Genomic DNA, 19,361 nt, shown 5'->3' with positions numbered 1-19,361 from the left:
GTAGAGGTTCAGTTTTGAGTCTGTTGATTAGCTGTCACAAGTGATACACGATTAGGGTGTCCGCTCCTGTAGCCCATGGTATGCAGGGTACGCCGTACCGTAAGTTCGCTGACGCTGCTTGGACTTCCGACTGATATTGAAATTGGATGCGATTTGTGCTGCCGTTGTCCTGTGATTGGTCTATATGAAGCTGGACAGTCCACTTCAACCCCTGGTTATCAAAGGCATGTAGTCGGCTACAACTTGCTCGCTGGGCGCGGCTACGCTACGTCCATTGATGGTATACTCACATACACTCTTGATAGGTTATTATTATTATTCCTGACACCTTCAAGGAGTCCGAAGAGTCATCGCGGGAGGACACCTACAACTGTCCAAACCACTACACCGAACCTCTACTTCCCACGTCCTCCTCCTCCACTACCACAACTAGTATGTTATGTCTGTAAATCGCATGTGATCTGAAGGGTCGATTTGTCTGTATGCGGGATGAGAAACCCGAGTTTCCGGGGGAAAAAAACCTGCTACCTCCGTATGAGATCGGCTAACTCACCTCGTCCAGATAAAGATTCCTCCCGTCGCGACGAGAATAGAACTTAGGCCTGTTCCAATCGAAGGGCGCATACCGTCGTTCTTCCAATTGCATTACGGAGGTTGCCCTCGAAAACCCTAGAGCTCTTACCACTAGGGTGATAGAATAACCCCAATCTGTCCTGGGAATGATCTCATCTTTATTAGTGTATTGTGCATCCTTTGATCGAGATAGCCGCTTGCGCTCGTCTTGTCATTGATCACACTTGACCATTAAAGGTTTGATGAAGTATTTTGGATGAACTAGACAGAATAATGTTCCAGAGGTCAGAGACCGAGGCGGCACTGTCGTCGAGCGGCGGATGCCATGCATCACATATTCCCCCATACGATTCATGGAAGTGAGTGAGATCATGAAAATTAGGCTGACAAAGGAAGTATATTAGTTAAGTCTTTTAATTTTATACATTGTAAGGAAAGAATTAATGAGTAAAAATAATAAATTAAATGTTACAAAGGAAGGTCTCATTTGGTCAAGTGAACGTACAGAACTTTTAGCTACATGCTTTGTACAGTTTGTTTTGTGAAATATTTGACGTTATCTATCAGAATTGTATTTAACTGTGAGTTAGAGAGTGAAAGATATATTATATATAATTATATGTTTACAGTTAATATTTTATTATTTTTATAACTGAGCTTAATTCTTTAGAATACACAACATGTTGATTCTTGAGTCAATGCATTATCATGGATACGAATCCGAAATATTCTAACCAACTACGAGTAAAATAAAACACGTAAAATAAAAAGTATATATATATAGAACATTATTATCTTACTTCACGATTTACATTTCATTGGAATAGATTGCATAATTGCGTAATACCGTTAACATCAAAGCTTTTTTGGGGATACAAGGTGAGAAAACAGAATAGTGGAGTAATGACAAACTGTTTTCAAATCCAAAAATCCAAGAATTTTAAGATAAGTCTGAATATGAAAAGAAACTAATTTTACAATCTACTTGTAAAACAACCCAAATTAGTTTTGTTATACTTCAAGTAAAAAAAAAAAAATTTAGAATAAAAGAATTCACTCTGCTGAATGCACATGGCATGAGTGTGACAGATGTAGAAGAGTGTATTCATTTATTGAGTGTTGATAGGATATCAGCAAGGATGCTAAAGGACTAATCACATGAATTCACTGTTTCAGCAGGGTATATAATTTGAGCATCAGGTAATGGCTCAAAGTTTCACAAAAGTGGAAAAAATGTATAATAATTCCATTTCACAAGTGTGATGCAAACATTGCTGTTCCTAACTATCGATCTATTAGTATCTCTGGAGTGATGGTGATGGGATAGTTAGTAAAAGCTCGCATACAGAAATGTTTTGACAGAGAATCTCTGCTTGGCAAATAGCATGGGTTTAATAAGGGAAGGTTATGTTCGACCAACTTATTCACGTTTTGCAATGATGCTACCATTGAGTTAAACTAGGGAACGGATAGATTATCATACTTTTAGATTACGGCATTTGACAGGAATATAGCATAGAGTACTTTTCAATAAATTGGAGAGTATGGGATTGGATTATAAAATATTAACATAAGTGTTTTTGGGGAATGTGAGTGTGAAATATTTAAGATGGCCATTAGTGTACTACAGGGATCCATTTTTGGTCTATTATCATTCAGTCATTTACATCAATAACATATGGATCAAAGACTGGAGGTTACAAATATCAGACTTCTGAGAAAGATTAGAAGAGTGGATACATGGCATTATTCGCACTATTGTATTAAAAATTTGGATATTGGTAAAATTGTGGATATTATCAGAGATAATTTCAGGTGGTGTAGTCATATAAACAGAACAGGAGAGGAAAAGTTAACAAAACAAGTTTTTTTGTCAGAATTAGTGGAACGAAAACTCAGAGGAAGACCACGGTCTAAATGGATTGAGTAAGATGTACCTTAAAAGACAGAAATATGATCTTATAACATTGTAATCTTGAGAGATAATAGAATAATATGAATGAAAATTGTTGATTGGAAATTAGTAACGATGTAACGTTTTGATGTAATACTATCGTGATATTCTGTGCACCCTTGAGGATATATATTAGAAATTTGATTATTTGAAAGTTAGTGCAAAAGAAACTTTGCCTCACCTTTTGGGAAAAGAACGCCGTTAAGGAATTTTATTTATTTCAAATACAGTGTTCTAAAGTAAAAATAAACTTTTTTTATTTATATTCTTTTCGTCAAGCATCAGGAGCAAGTGCAGTATGGAAGACGAGACAGTAGCAGAAGAAGCAAAGCAGTAACCTCTTCGGCATTTGACAGAAGGATTAACAATCTATAAATGCAAAAAACTATTAGATAAGCATGGTCTGATTACAGCTGGAATCATAAGTTTACCAGAAGGCATTAATAAACTATTATCGATAAATGGTACTACTTCTGCTTCCACATATGGATATATGCAGTCTATCGGATCTAAACAGATTAGTATGATGTTTGATTAATTTATAGCTTTCCTAATATAGTGTTTCCATAACACTTTTGAGTGGAGAATGCTTTATTCTTATTTATACAGACCGAGATTTGAAAGTGATAGTATGTTCTGCTACATCAGACTGTTCAACTTTATTCTACTCGATATGTTTTGTGGACGAAGTTTACACATTGCAGACCGCAAAAAGTGAAAAAAAGCTTTGTGGCAGATCAGAAAGCAACTTCAATATCATGAACATTTGTGCCCTTCAATTGAAAAAAACCTGGGGTTCGAATCTCGTCGTGACGAGGGGAATCCTTATATGAGCTTTATAAATTGAATGTAAGTTAGCCGATCTCATATGGAGTATGAAGGTTTTTTATCCTGCATACAGACAAATTGGCCTTCAGAAAATACCCTGATGGTGCACTCAGAAATCAAAGATGATCAGAAATAGCCATAATATTCAGTTATTCGTAAACAAATGAGGGTCCTATCTTTTTATGATCTTGTTTGTACAAATTTGATTATGATCGTTACGTTGGTCAGTAGTTTCAACTGTTTCACTGACGCTTTAATCAACAAGGCAAAAGAAGATAGGACTTCTTTTACTTATATTATTGCTGGTATACCTTATGTTCAAGTAATTTCTCAGAGCGTATCAAGATATTTAGAAGAGTTAACATTTAGGTTGCATTGCGTCATAGTTAAAGATTTTTTTCATCTTTAATCCTGTGAAGGACAACCTCCTCTACTGGCGTTCTTCATTGATTATGATATAACGTATACTATTTTGGCCGATTCAGTAAAACATCTGGCTGTTCATGCATTAATGTTATTTTTTTTTGTTTTGTTTATACTTTCCGCTAAACATTCTGCTAAATCCCGTTGTATCTTCAATTGTAATTACACTATTCTGCTTTAATTAATATCAATCATTATTTCATATATAGGAGTTGATATTCCATCTGCCATACTGAACATGCCCTAGTTGAAAATTTTGTGAATACTAACACTAACAACAAAACTTAAATTTCACGTATAATCAGTGTTTAACGTTCCTTTATATGATGCTCATATCTATTTAAAGTTCTTATACCTTCCATAATGATTCTTCCTTTCGAGACACTCCGAAAGTGATCCCCTTTCTGATTGTATCTATATCTTCTTATGCTGATAACTATTCTTCACTGTTGTGCTTGTATTTCTTATGAAATTTCCTCATCGCGTTTCCTTTTATGTTTGTTTTTCTTTTTTATGTAGCTCCTGCTTTATCCTCTGAGCTTTGGATGCATTCCTATATTGTTACTTAAACACTTATTTACTAATTCTCACTCCGTGCTAATTTATATATCTTGCAGGTTGGATAACACTGCATGAACATTTTTTCTCCACTTGGAGACAAAGTGCTCACTTTGATTATGAGCAACTTTTCTGATGCTGTGACTGGTTTCAGCGCCCTTTCTCAATCCCTTCCAGCATATTCTGTTTTATGTGATTATTTCCAGATAGTTGCATATATTCTATTTTTTCTTTCCTGTGTGCTCTGTCTATTTTTAATCATTGTGGCAGGCTTTAACAATCTTGATTACTGTCATTCTGCTTCATTGAATTAATCTAATGATGTATGTCATTTATCCTTTCAATTCCAGGTCCTAAAATAGCTACTGTAAGTACCTTCGTACCCTGGCTAGTATCAAGACACCTTTACGAGTAAAGGTGAGTTAGCTAGAATCATACGTGGGAGGTAGAAGGGTGTTTTTTTTATTTCACAAGACAGACAAATCGATAATCAGATATAAAAGATATAATGCATATGCTGGCTTGATAGTCTTAGTTGCTTCGTCCATATTTCCAAACAATAAACTGAAAAATATAATTTGTTCTGTTAGCAACTGTCTCGTATCAGATAGCCTCAAATTCATTGCCTCCCACTTCCTCTTCTACGCTGTACTAATATCAAACATTTTGTCTTTGGTATAAAACAAAAAAGAAAGCTATTCAATTTTCCTTCGAATGATGTTCTAATCCAGAACTGAAGCGTTTTGACTTTTTTACTGTTCATTTGAAGTTAATATAAATTATGGACTTATTTGTTATGAACATTATTATTATTATTATTATTATTATTATTATTATTATTATTATTATTATTATTATTATTATAACAGTTTGAGCTCATTATCATGGCTGTGGGACGGAGTTTAGGTGCCCATTTTTCTTTAAATGTAACTTAGGGCTGAAGGAGTTATGTATGCTTTATTCATGAAATAAAATGAATTAGAAAAATCTTATATTTTATGTTACAGACATATTAATTTACAGTAAAGAATTTAGTATTACAATGTAATACCAAATAAAACAATTTAGTATTACAATGTAATACCAAATAAAAAATCCTTCAATTGTACAACTTTAAAAAAGTGCATTAAGCATGGCGATCATCTTTCTGTTCAATAATATTATTATTATTATTATTATTATTATTATTCCTGATACCTCCAAGGAGTCCGAAGACTCATCGTGGGAGGACATCTACAATTCTCTCTACACCTAACCTCTACTACAAATCATCTCCATCAACGCCATCTACCGCCCACTTCCAACACCACCACAACTAGTAATTTTTGTCTGTAAATTGCGTGTGTTCTGATGGGCCGATTTGTATGTATGCGGGATGAAAAACCCGAGTTTCCGGGAGAAAAAACCCTGCTACCTCCATATGAGATCGGCTAACTCACCTTCGATTGAAATCAACCAGATAAAGATTCCTCCCGTCGCGACGAGAATCGAACTTAGGCCTATTCCAATCGAAGGGCGCAATGTACCGTCGTTCTTCCAATTGCGCTACGGAGGCGCTATTCAGGTCACTATTCAGGTCACTATTTTAATTGCAAAATTTAATCAGTAATGTTACGCATTTCATATGAAATTATATAAATCAAGTGGATGTTAAATCCAACCAGAGAGTTTACGGGAATACACTCGACGGTATTTACGAGTTACAGTAGCGTGAACTATATAGAAGACATGATCTCTTGCTCAAGCGTTTATATATTCGCCTTTTATTGGTCCATTTTGATAAGGTTTTTGATAAGGTGAGTGAAACTTTGTCCGCGCTAGGGCAACTCGTAAATGTCAACAAGTGTATTCCCGTGAGCTCTCTGGTCAACTTTTTTACCAATCTTTCATAGTTTCAATATTCGGCTTTGAAATAATGCTGGATTTAATATCCACTTGATTTATATAATATGCACCGCCGAAGTGAAGCCTTTTGGCTGTTTATTTTAATAAATTTCATAGGAAGCTTTGTTGTCGGTTCCTTATTCATAAAGCTACTATCACGTATGTTATTTGCGAGTTGCATGCGGTAGATGGCGTTTTACAATTAGGGATGATTTTAGTCGAGAAGGTTTTGAGGTGTCATATTGAAATATTGATTTGTTTGTTTTGGCCGAACGGCGTGGCGAGGCGAAGTGATATGTAATAATTTGATTCCTTCTTCTGTTACCCTGACGTCTTTAGACTATCGATGAATAAATGTTAAAATTTATTTAAAATTGTTATTCTAAACTAATATTGTTATAATTTATTTAGCAGTGTTTTAACTATATCGAAGCCAACAATTTTGACATCGTTCTGTCTTTAAAAATATAATAATGGCTTTAGCGTTTGGGTCGACCAGTTTGTCTCCGGAAATTTCAGAGGCAGGAGAAAGCTATACTTCTCAGAGTGCAGTTATTTTAAGAGAACTCCACACTTTTTTGAATGGAGCAACTCGAATGGCAAGAGTTCGTAATGCGGAGGTTGCACGTGCAGCAGTGTTTCTGTTGAAAACACTGCCTGCTGCTCGGGATGCAGTTTTGGAACATATGTACAATCTTTTTGACGAAGCAGTTAATAATTATGTTTTGAAATTAGAGCTTGATGACAATTCCACCGTTGCATGTAATGTTGTAGCAGATGAAGTTATAATTCAAGAAGTGCATCAGGTATTGTCAAATTTTGTGAAAACAAATCCTGAAGTTTGGGCTCCCATTATATCCACATGGTCTCTAGATTTGCTTGGTTATCTAAGTAGTAAATATGCAGATCGGCGAGTTGTTCCACATTCTTCAAGTCTTCCAGAAGTATTACAGTTGTGGATGGATTGTCGCCCGATGCAGACATTAATTGATTTGACTACGCAGTGTTTGGCAAATTTGATTAGTAGCAATCCTGACACTTGCATTGGGGCTCTTCTTGAAACTTCCGTTCAGCGTTCACCACACTTTGACTGGGTTGTTGCACATATTGGATCATGCTTTCCTACAACTGTTATAACTAGAGTTTTAGCTTGTGGTTTAAAAGATTACTGTATGCATCAAGATGTACCTGATGAGGCAATTTTAGGTACAAGTAAAAAAGTGCCGAAAATGGCATCAGTTGTGGGGATATTGGGACATCTTGCAGCCCATCATGATGACGATATTCGTAAAGCTGTGCTTGCACTTTTTCAAGAGAGTTTCAGTGATAATCCAACTAGAGAGCAGCTAGCAACTGTACCATTTCTGTTACATTTAGCTGCAATGTCAGATATGCTTTCACATGTAATATCCTCAGAATTTGTCAGAATAGGTAAGCAGTATTTTAGTAAAAAGTTCTTGCATATCCAATTCGTAACACATTGTATAATCATTTTACAACTTAAGCTGATTCTTTCAAGTTTTATAAATATTTTTGATGAAATAATTTTCTGTTATTTACTTTGTTGTCAAAAAACTTTAGTCATCTGTTTGCATATAGGCAACTAAAGAGCAATTAGCAGTAAACATGCCAATTGCACATACAGCATATATTGTTTTGATATGGAAAAGTTAAGGAAAAAAGGCAGTGATAATTAATTACATCATAGTGAGGATGTAGGATGAAAGGTTCAGAATATGCACGTCTGGATTCATTTGAAAACTGGAAGGCAATAGGATGTATGTGGTTTGCATTTTAAGAAGTATAGATATAGGCTATGGCAAGACTGATGTTCTCTGAGCAAGTGGGTGTTGAGACGGAATTAATTTCAGAGTGAAAGGTAACAGGTAGCCTCGTGTGGGAACTATTGCTTTGATAAGAGGAGTGTGTAGCATGGCACATGGAAGAGTTGGGTGAGATTGAAGAGGAACAGTAATACATATGAGTGTAATGGAGCACTGGCAATGCAGTGTTTTGTCTCTATAGAAAACATCATTAAATTCCTGATATCTGCTCTCAGGGGTGTATAGGATATTATGATAGTAATAATGTGCCATTTTCATGTAGTCCTAACTTACTATCAAACATTTTCCTCCAATTAATGTTAGGAATACATAATCTATATAAAACAAGAGTATTAAAAATGAAGGCAATTTCATCACCTTGCTAGATGCATTTGCCCACCGATCTTACGGATGGTGAAACATAGTTGACAAGATGATACGCTGACAGTAACAGAGTAAAGGTTGATAGATAGAGCATATGTCAGAGGAACAGGGAAAGGAAGTGTTACCTATGGTAACAGACATGCTTAGCCAGCTCTTTCTCCACTCTCGGAGGAAGAAAATGTCACTAGCATTGAGAGTGCAGGTGAGCAATGCAGAATAATTAGTGGAATGTTTATGGTAATAAGTGTGGTAATGTTCAGGCAAATTAGGCTGACTGATGTAAAGCAGATGATTATTATGGTAAATGCCCACTATGGTAAAGGTCAAAGACATTATAAATATCTAGTTACACTGTAGTTTTGTGTTGATTCTGATTCTGTAATGCTAGATTCTCAGAATAAAAACTGTTAAGAGGTTTGATTCCAATTGCTTACTAAAAGACTTTTTCAATGCCCCATTTTCAGATGATTCCTTAGTTCAAATTCAACAATCTATACAATAACTGAAGGTGAGTAGTTCTTCCCAGAAACTCCCATTTTTAATTCTGCAGATAATAACATATCAAGATTTAGGACAATGAGGTAGTCAGTTTTCTGCCATACTCTTGTAATGCTTTCAAAATAATTGTTAGCCATGGGCTCAATTATCATTGACAGCTAAGGATGGAGAACTGGCTTCCTACTAAAGTTCAGGAAAAAACTGGCTAAAGGAGTTCTGTGTGTACTTTTTTGGGAGGGGATTTTAAAAAAAAGGTATTAGAGAATTCAACTATGGCAACATATATTGAAAAGAAGAATTAGCAGCTTATAATAAAAGAAATAAGCATTCAAGAATACTTGTATTATATTAAAGGATGTTACCTTGCTCCCAGTTTGATAGAGATATCATATAATCTTAAGATGCTTGTCTGAGAAGATGCTGGTGTGCAGACAGTGAATGATTTTGAAGCATAGTATTATCAACTTTGTTGGACCTAGATTGTAATAATCGAAATATGCATAATAGATCTAATGATGAGTTATCTTCGTGGAGACTAGTGATGATAATAATATACTGTTGCCAGCTTCCCCCTCCCCCTTCCCTAGCATTGACTGAGATTGTAAAAACAACTTTTCAGGTATAGTCTGTCATGGAGAGTAAAATAACAATATTTATATATGAATTTACTTTTTTTTCTTTTTTTTTTTAAATGGTTAGAATATTTCAGATTCATACTTGTGATGGTGCATTGACTTCAGAATTAGCATGTTGTGTTCATCCAAAGAATAAAGCTGAAATATATATATATATATATATATATATATAAAAATTAAAGTTTTTACTGTAAACATCTAAGTATGTATAATAGATTCTGTTATGTATATTAATTCTCATTGTCTCTCTAAAAAGATCTGATATATGTATTCTCTATAGCAACGGTTCCCAACCTTTTTGACTCGTGGAACCCTTTTTAGAATCAATTTCTATGGCGGAGCCCCTTAGGTCCATACAATATACTCAGTTCCTCCAATTTAATCATTACATCCAATTCAATTCAAATACATATTCGTTCATTACTTGTTATTCGAAATTTTTATTATTCATTATAGAAGACAATTCCTATTTAATTTTACTAACTACAGAAAATCACACAGGAATATGAGAATAACTGACTTTATCTTTCATAACCCAGAATACAAAATAAAGCAAATAAAAATTTTATAACAAAATACAAATACTTACCTACTTGAAAACCAATAAAAGCACCTGAGTCAATCAATAATATAACGTTTCTCTACCAGAAATATATCGCTGGGGTTTGAACATACGAGTAGAACAAAACACAACACTTTATTAATTTATTTATTTGTATGGAGTTTCCTCCCTTTTTCTCCCCTGTTCCTATTGGGGCGAGTTGAGCCCCCTCATGGGGAGTTAAGTATTTATGACTGTAGATCCGTGTGTTCACGGGGCCGGTTTGCCTGCTTGCAGATGAAAAACCCCAGATAAACTGGGAGAAAAAACCCTGCTGTCCATGCCCAAGACTGGCTAACTTGGCTATGGATGGGGAAGATCCTTAAGCTCCTCACGTCGGCGACGGGAATTGAACCTAGGACACTCCTTCCCCAGACATATGGTTGCGAAATGCACAGCCACTAGGCTAACTGCATGGACACTTTATTAACGAACACTTACTAACTACACAACTAAACACTCACAAAGAGGTCAAACGCAAAGAAAACTCGCAGAAGAATCGCTAAGAAATCACAATGTTATTGCTATGAAAATTCACTGAAGTGATTGATTCTACTTTTTGTTTCTTATTCTTTAATTTCATTCAATTTTTATTTATTTTATTTTCCTGGAGTAGCCGCAGAGCCCCTGGGAAGTGCACGGCCCTAATGACTCCACGGAGCACAGGTAGGGAACCACTGCTCTATAGAATTAAAAGTAGTAACTTAATTTCTACTTTCTATATATCCAATTTAATATATGCAAAGAACAATTAAATGGCAATTCTAAGAATTACACAGTATGAGCTCAATTAGAAAAACATGCATATCTTTCACTCTCTGACTCACAGTTAATTTCATTTCTGAGAAATAGCATCAGATACTATACAAAACAAGTTCCTGCATAGTCAAGAGAAATCTTGACTATGCAGGAACTTCCTGTCCTCTATCTTCTATAAAGATGTATATAAACAAGCTCCCAAATAATCCAACAACTGAAAATGGAAGGCATTTATGTGATGTGCTTTTTCATAATTAAAAAAAAAAAAAGAAACAGGTTCTGTATTTCATTACAGAAAAAAATAAAAATAATTATGAAATAAAAAAAAAGTTTTAAATGTTTAAAATCCTCATGACTATCCTGTATTTAATTACTTTATCATACTTTAATTATCATATATATGTATACTATAAAAATGAACATAATGAATAAATTACAGTTATGAGATTTTTATAAGACTGTTTAGATTAGTTATGCATGTATTGATAAATCATTTGATTAATTTCTAGTGACACCTGATGTTTTAAACAAGATGTCTAGTCAAATGTCACATTGGAAAGCTGCAAAAATACCTGGTACAGAAGGTTTAATTCACTTAGTCGTTCACCTTCTCCTAAGAAGTGATGGAGGAAGTCAAGTAATCAGATGCTTATTAGAAGTGGCTGTACCTGGTTCTTCTACAAAACTCAATCCTTTGGTAAAAAAAAAAAAAGGATTATCAAATATGTTCTTTTTATGTGTGTTTCTGTATACGCTTGTTTTACACAAACTGTATTCTCGCAAACATAAGGGATATGATTTTTTAATAAGAAATTATTATTATTATTATTCCGGGCAACTCCAAGGAGTCGACAGACTCATCGAGGGAGGCCCTAACATCATGCCAAGAACAACTATTTGACATTCACACAGTATCTATCATACCTTGCCATGAACTCATTCACGGTCGTAGCACCCACAACAGAGACTCTGGAAGCTTATTCCACTCATTCACCGCTCTCCAAGTAAAAAACCTAGCTCTAACACCTTTGTCAACCACACTCTTGCCCAGCTTCCATGCATGGCCCCTAGTCCTCTCATCACCAGTCCTATTTTCAAAAATATCTTCTGGATCAATCTTATAGAAACCCTTCAGTAATTTGAATGTCTCAATCATATCATCCCCTCCTCCGCCTATCGACCAATTTCTGCAACCCACAAATCTTCAACCTATTCTCATAAGGTTCATTCCACAGACCTGCTATCATCTTGGTCACTTGTCTCTGGATCCTCTCCACTTCCTCCCCATCACGAAGAAACCCTGGTGCCCATAACTGGCCACAGTAGTCCAGATGGGGTCTTATTAAGGCTCGATACAGAGGAACAACAACTTGTTTGTCTCTGCATGTTAGAGTATTTTTCAGAAGCCAAGTGATTTGATGAGCTGATTTAGCCACTTTTTCAATGTGCCCCCTAAACTTCAAAACGTCTTTTGGACTCCACTCCTGAATAAACCTCTCTCTCTGGTATCTCTCCATCTACCACCCTCCTATCCATCTCACCAAACCTATATCCATCCCCATCTGCTCCAGTTTACTGATTAGGGTTCCATGTGGTATCCTGTCAAAGGCCTTGGCAAGGTCCAGTAGTATCACTGTAAACCCATTACCCATATCCAGTTCAGCCGTCACTGTGTTATAAAACGTGAGCAAGTTACTGAGGCATGATCTACCCTTCACAAAACCATGTTGTCCCCCATACTATATCCCATTTTCATCTATCCAATCCTGTATTTTTTTCTCGACTAATTTCTCTAAGACCTTGACAATGATTCCTGATATGCTAATCCGTCGGTAATTTACAACAGCAGTCTTGGAACCACCTTTATGCAGTGGAACTATTTTCCCCTCTTTCCACCCCCTATGGACTATCCCAGACCCGAGACTCAAATTAAACAAAATGGTCGAGGGTACTGACAATTCTTTAGCTGCTTCTCGTACGACACGAGCTGGTATACCATCCAATCCCACAGATGTATTGACATTGAGGTTATGCAATAGACTACTCACCTCCACTTCATTCACCACAATTCCCATATAATCTACTGGTTCATTCGTTTCTGCAATGTCACCACCTGGATGATATATTCTTACAAAGTGCTCACTCAGTAACTCAACTATATCAACTGATTCAGTTACCTCCCTACCATCAGCTTTCTTTAAAATCATTCTGCATATACATTTTTCCTTTTACTTGCAACATATCGAAAAAACTGTTTAGGATTCTCTTTAGCCTGCATGGCCAATGTTCTTTCGTAATCCTTTTTTGCTTTTCTTACCATGCTCGTTACCCTTCTGGCCTGCGCTTTATACCGTTCATGTGCCTGCCGGTCACCTTTCTCCTTAAATTTCCGCCATAGTTTTTTTTTTTTTTTTTTTTTGTTTTTGCAGCTCAAGCTTAATGGTGCTGTTCATCCATTTAACCCCTACTTGATTTATTATTCGGACTCTAGGTATACAGTCAGCCAATTGACTTGTTTTACTAGTTGCTTCATGCAAGCACTTCTTAACTGCCTACCGTGCACTATTAACTTCTAGTCCTTGCAGTTGTACATGCCATGGCACTGAACCAATCATACTCCTAAGCGTGTCATACTTTCCAACCCGATAATTCCACACGTACCCTGTCTTAATTGTAAAATCCACACCTTTAGCCACCTCCCAAGTCAAGACCCTATGATCACTCTCACCAATTGGTGGCAATGTGGTCATATTTGTTACAGCCAAATGAATGAAGAAATGAATGATGTGGACCATCGATTTTAAGAGATAGTTAAATGCATGATTCACTATTAGTGTAAACAAAAATGGTATATATATACTGTTCATCTAAATAGAATTCTGTAATATAGCATCCTGTATTATAGAATTTTATAATATAGAATTCTATTTTGGATGAATTAATACTATACAAAATCCAAATAAACTGTAATTGCTAATATTTTGCTGTTTTCAAACTTGCATATTCAGATGTTGTTTATTTTTTAACAGTATATATTAGACCACAGAAAAATAAGTAAATAATTAATTTATTAACTTATTGCTGATATTTCAGCATTAATAAATAAATTAATTATTTACTTATTTTTCTGTGTTCTAATATATACCGTTAAAAAATAAACAACATGTACGACGAACACATAAGTCTGTCCACACATTTGCATATTCAGAGCACTAGAGTACATCTCATCCAGGCAACTAGTAAAACAAGTTTAAATTGTCACTGAAAAGAGGACTCAAGTCCAGCTCCTCTGGGACTGGGTGTATGCAAGGCACATCCAGTAAAGGTCCATTCACAATTTACCACCAAATAAGATATGGCATGGAGAATCGTGCATACATTGTAGCATAGTGATTCATTACCTAGCTATTGACTTTTACTTTCTCCATGTTATCATTTGTCTTCTTCAGTTATTTATATTAAGGTGCTGTGATAAAAAAATCCTACCAGTTGTGAGGTTCGTGATGTGACACAGTTTTTGTTGGCAGAAAACAATAGTGCTGCAGAAATTCACCTACTGTGTAAGGTTTATGGGTCTTAGGTTGAGCAATGGTGTCATTTGTTTAAAGAAAGGTGCAACAATGTTCACTGAAGAGGACAGTGACCAGCCAAGTGTGGTGACAGACGATTTGGTGGAATGAGTGAACAAGAAAATTTGTGAGATTTGTTGACAATTACGGAACTTTCTTGAATTCCCAGAAGTTTCATGCTCAGTCATTCATGAAATTGTAACAGAAAAGTTGGGGATATCAGAAATTTTATGCCAGATTGGTCCCAAAAATGCTGACTGATGCACATAAACAACAATAAGTGAAATCAGCTCAGAAAATGTGGAGCGTTACAAAACATGTTGCGTTGTGAATAAATTTAAATGTTTGTTCTAACTCTCGGATCTAAGTCAGTATATAAAAATATGAACATATTCCAATTCCGAGTTAATATAACAGATATATATATATATATATATATGACTATCAAAAACAGATTTTCGGAATCTGCATTTATAAAAACTTGTATATACTTGTGTTCTTCCATTTAATTCTGTATGAAAGGACACAGAATGCATGGTCTTCTAGTTATTACTTACCATAATTATGATAAAAATAAATAAATTCCATGTGATGATACAGCATTCCCCCTTTTTACAGGAGTTCACGGTACCATCTAGTCCCCCCAAATTTTATCTGGGAACCGGCATAGGCTGATGAATCAGACCTATGGCTGGGTCAGTATTCCTGACTGTAATCCGTGTGTGTTCTCAGACCGGTTTGCCTGCGCTTGCGGGATGAAAAAACACCATATAAACTGGCAGAAAAAACCCTGCTGTCCACGCCCAAGACTGGCTAACTTGGCTATGGCTGAGGAAGATCTTTGAGCTCCTCACGTCGTTGATGGGGATCAAACCTAGGACACTCCTTCCCCAGGCATATGATTGCGAAGCGCAAAGCCACTAGGCTAACTGTGCAGACCTAATTATGATAACATATATATATATATTACTTAGTCTTCAAGGCAGATGTTAGCAGTTCTTCCAGTTTTAAGTCACAGTAAGAAGTGCTCTCCTTGATGTTTTTAAAGGTAGGTTGCTATTGGGAGATAAGTTTTTTTCTAGTTTGATGTGCTGTTTATGAAAGTTGCATGAAGATTATATTTATGTAGCACATTAGCTATCTTTAAAACATACCATGAATATTATGGATGGGAGATATTGTATCTTATTTTACAGAAGTTGTAGTCATTGATTAAAGTTTGGCATAAGTAAATGAATTCATAAGCAAGGAGGCAGGGCACGGGGATGTGTTATTTTCACTAGTTACCTGATTGTTAGTATTTTTAAAGCAATGTTGATTGTGTATCTTCAAGTATGTGAGCTTTCTGTATATGCAGAATGATGGCAAATCATTTGAAAACTGTGTAATTGTAGTTTTTTTTTCCCCTACCCTTTACTGGGTTGTCATTACCAATAACCCACCTATCAATTCAGTTTTGTTCCCTTCCTATAATGATGAGTGGGAGGTGAGATGTTAATCACCTCCTATCTCATGTTATTACCCATTGTTTTAATCCTATTTACTGATAATGGAGCCATAGTAACAAGTACTTTCACCACAAACCAACCCAGCAAGTGACCTTTTATTTAAGCAACATCAAATAAAAATGTGTTTTTGGTTGTGCTGCTATAATATAGCATAACATTCACATGAAAGACAACATTTACAATTTAGTTAGGATGTTGTGCAGTGAATGAGCAAATGTTTCATTGTCTGTGTGAGAAATTTTTTTATCTTTAAAAATTCACTAATGATGCTGAAATGACCTTCAACAGTGCCTTGTGCTATATTGATTGAAGGCTTAGTTGCTATAATGACTCACATATAGTCCTTGTCTGTATCATCATCATCATCATCAAATTCCTGCCATTTACCCTCAAGGAGTGTATAGGACAGTGATGGCGAACCTTTTTACCCAGGTGTGTCAAACATTTTTTTTTTTTAAATATTGACGTTGATGTGCCACTTGCATACATGCATTACAAATTTAACTACATAATCATAGATGGTGACTTATACATATCATGTTAGGCTATTTATTTAATAGGACATTGATATAAAATCTATGAATTCATATTATACAATTAATTTAATAAAGTGAAATTACAAACTTGCATTACATTTAATGACTTTTCTGTTGCTGAGTAAGTACTGGTAGAAAGTTGCTTTATAGAAGGGAGGGCTATAGTGTGTATATTTTAATGCTACACAGGCAGCACTCAAATCATCTCAATCTATTTCTCCCTTTCGATTTGATATTATTTAAGGCAGAAAATAGAGTTTCACAAGAGTATGCAGAAGAGAAAATTGTTAGAAGAGCTTTAGCAAAGATTTTAAGAGCATGAAAGTTTTCGGGAAGGCTATTCCACACGCTTTGAATTTCACAGTCTGAATTTTTACATGCAGTATCGTGCAGACATTCCCGCTCAAGTTCTTCTAATTTATTTCTAAGAGCAATAAACTTTCTTTTCCAGATAAGATTACACTGGAAGTCAGCTAGTTGCATTTCTAGATCTTCTAAATCCAACCACTCAAGGCCATCTAATTTAAGATCCATGAATTCTGTTTCATCAGGATACTTTATGTATTGGATTGTTTGTTCCAACATTCGAAATTGCTCAAATCTAGAAGAAAACTGCTCAGTTACTGACTTTATAACTTCGATAGATTGGTTGATATGTTGTTCACTATTTTTGGGGCTGGTTTTGTTAAAAAAAATTTTTGCTTTTGGGAAATACTTAAAATTGTTACTTTTTAAATCACGTTGAAATATTTTGAGTTTATTCTCAAAATATTTCAAGGCTCTTGGTCGTGCCAAACATAGCATCAACAGATTTTCCGAAACCTTGCAATTGTATATTAAGTTCATTCAGGTGCAATGAAAAATCTGTGAAAAACATCAGCTTACTGAGTCAAGCAGAATCGTTCAACTGAGAAAATTTGTGCTCCATGCCCTTCGTATTTAAATATAATTTAATTTCATTTAAACATTCAATAAACCGTTCAAGTACTTGGCCACAACTCGACCATCAAATATTATTGTACATTAATAGTTCATTGTACACTGATTCAACTTTGCTTAAAAGTGAATTAAATTCTCGTTTGTTTAAAGCCCTGGCAGCAATAAAAGTTGTTACCTTTGTCACAATTCTCATCACATCATCCAAATCCTTTAAGCCTGATTTCCCACACAGTGTCCCCTGATGTATAATACAATGGAAACAAACCAGGGGATGACCAACATATTCTGTAAATTGTTTGATAAAACCGACATTAGGCCAACCATATTAAGCGCGCCATCAGTTGTAATCGAAAATATTTTCGATAAATCTATCTGTTTCTCACGGAATACTTTAACAACACAGTCACATGTCTTTACCTGTCATGTTTTGAGGTAAATTTTCTGACTTTATCAATTCCTCGTGCATAGAATCACTGTGAACATACCTTGCAATAATAAAATGGTTATTTTTGACCATGAGAACTATAGGAGACAATGACTACTATTTGGGCTTTTTTTCGTTAAATATATTTATTTTAAACTAAGTTATACCAACTAGTTTAGCCAACTGTGGATTTATATATTTCTAATCCTGACGAAGCCAACAGCCACAGTTGGCAAAACTAGTTGGTATAACTTAGTTTAAAATAAATATATTTGACCAAAAAAAAAGCCAAATAGTAGTCATTCTCTCCTATACCATGCAATAATAGCCAATCGAGGTGACTGTAGTTTTGTCGAGACAAATGGAAAAACAATGGCATGAGTTCAAGTCTTGTTGTATTTGATTTTCTATACTAGCATTCATTGATATAACTCTGTCTTTAATAGTATTCCTACTTAATGGTAACTCTTTGTGCTTTACAATAGCTTCCTTATTATGAAAGTCCTCAAATAAAAATGGTGCACACTTTACCAAAGCTTCTTCAATATAATCACCATCACTAAATGGTTTCCCATGTTCAACAATAGTATGTGAAATACTATAACTTGTGGCTACTAAATTTGAAGGTCCAGAAACAAATTTAATTAAAGTCCCTGATTGTGATTCTGCCAATTTTAGATGTTGCGATATGTATTCTTTGCGTTCTTCAAAAGTTTTTTCTAGGAGCCATTTGTGCTTAGTTTCAAAATGTCTTCTTACATTCCAAGTTCTACTCACAGATAGCTCACCACACAATTTACAGAGAACTTTATTGCCTCTATCAATAACACCATATTGTTCAGTCCAGGTATCTTGGAAATTTCTTCCACTTCCTTTCTGTGATAATTTTAGTTTTTTATTAGTGCTAGCTGCCATTGTAAAAGGGTTTACAAATTAAAAAAGAGCACAATTATATACAGCAGTAATAATTAATAAGAACTAACAATTACAAATGAATTATACACCAGCAACTCAAATTACTTACGTGGCAGACCATGCAAGACTACCACTACTTCTTTCAGCAAGGTTGCCAGATTTATTACCGGCACATTTGTAGCAACCTTGTTACATTTTACTCTCTATCATGCTACTAAATAGCAGCTATTTAGTAGGTTTTGTTGCGACGTCATCGTAAGTTGTTACTATTTGCATTATTTAACAAAATCTGAATTTATTGCAACTATAAAAATGTTTTCATTATTTACTCTGATAAATTCAATATTTAATGCTGCGAATTATATTTCCTGTTAAAGTGGTTTTAAATGTGTTTAGAACTTGTATTACTCAGTCGAGAGACTTGAAATGATGCATGAACGAATTTCACACAGAAGTAAAATGAAAAATTTAAGCTTATAATATATAAAGCATGTATTTATAAGTTTGTATCATATAATATTGATAATAATTTTTATAAGTTTTTATAATA

General features: G+C 35.0%; 1 protein-coding gene across 1 annotated transcript in view; it reads left to right on the top strand.

Moving 5' to 3' along the window:
* The first annotated feature begins 6,475 nt into the window (after positions 1-6,475).
* The window catches only part of omd (integrator complex subunit 5 omd), a 28,763-nt gene continuing 15,877 nt past the window's right edge, over positions 6,476-19,361 (top strand). The window contains exons 1-2 of the mRNA XM_090395437.1: positions 6,476-7,651; positions 11,430-11,617. Coding sequence (XP_090251563.1) covers positions 6,694-7,651; positions 11,430-11,617 — 1,146 coding nt within the window. The 5' untranslated portion in view covers positions 6,476-6,693. The remainder of the gene's footprint in view (positions 7,652-11,429; positions 11,618-19,361) is intronic.

Source organism: Typopeltis vanoorti, chromosome 7, assembly GCF_054136105.1.
Source record: "Typopeltis vanoorti isolate ZY-2024b chromosome 7, IOZ_Tvanoo_1.0, whole genome shotgun sequence".
Lineage (NCBI taxonomy): Eukaryota > Metazoa > Arthropoda > Arachnida > Uropygi > Thelyphonidae > Typopeltis > Typopeltis vanoorti.
The sequence above is the reverse complement of the archived record's forward strand: the minus strand, read 5'-3'. Positions and strand labels throughout refer to the sequence as shown.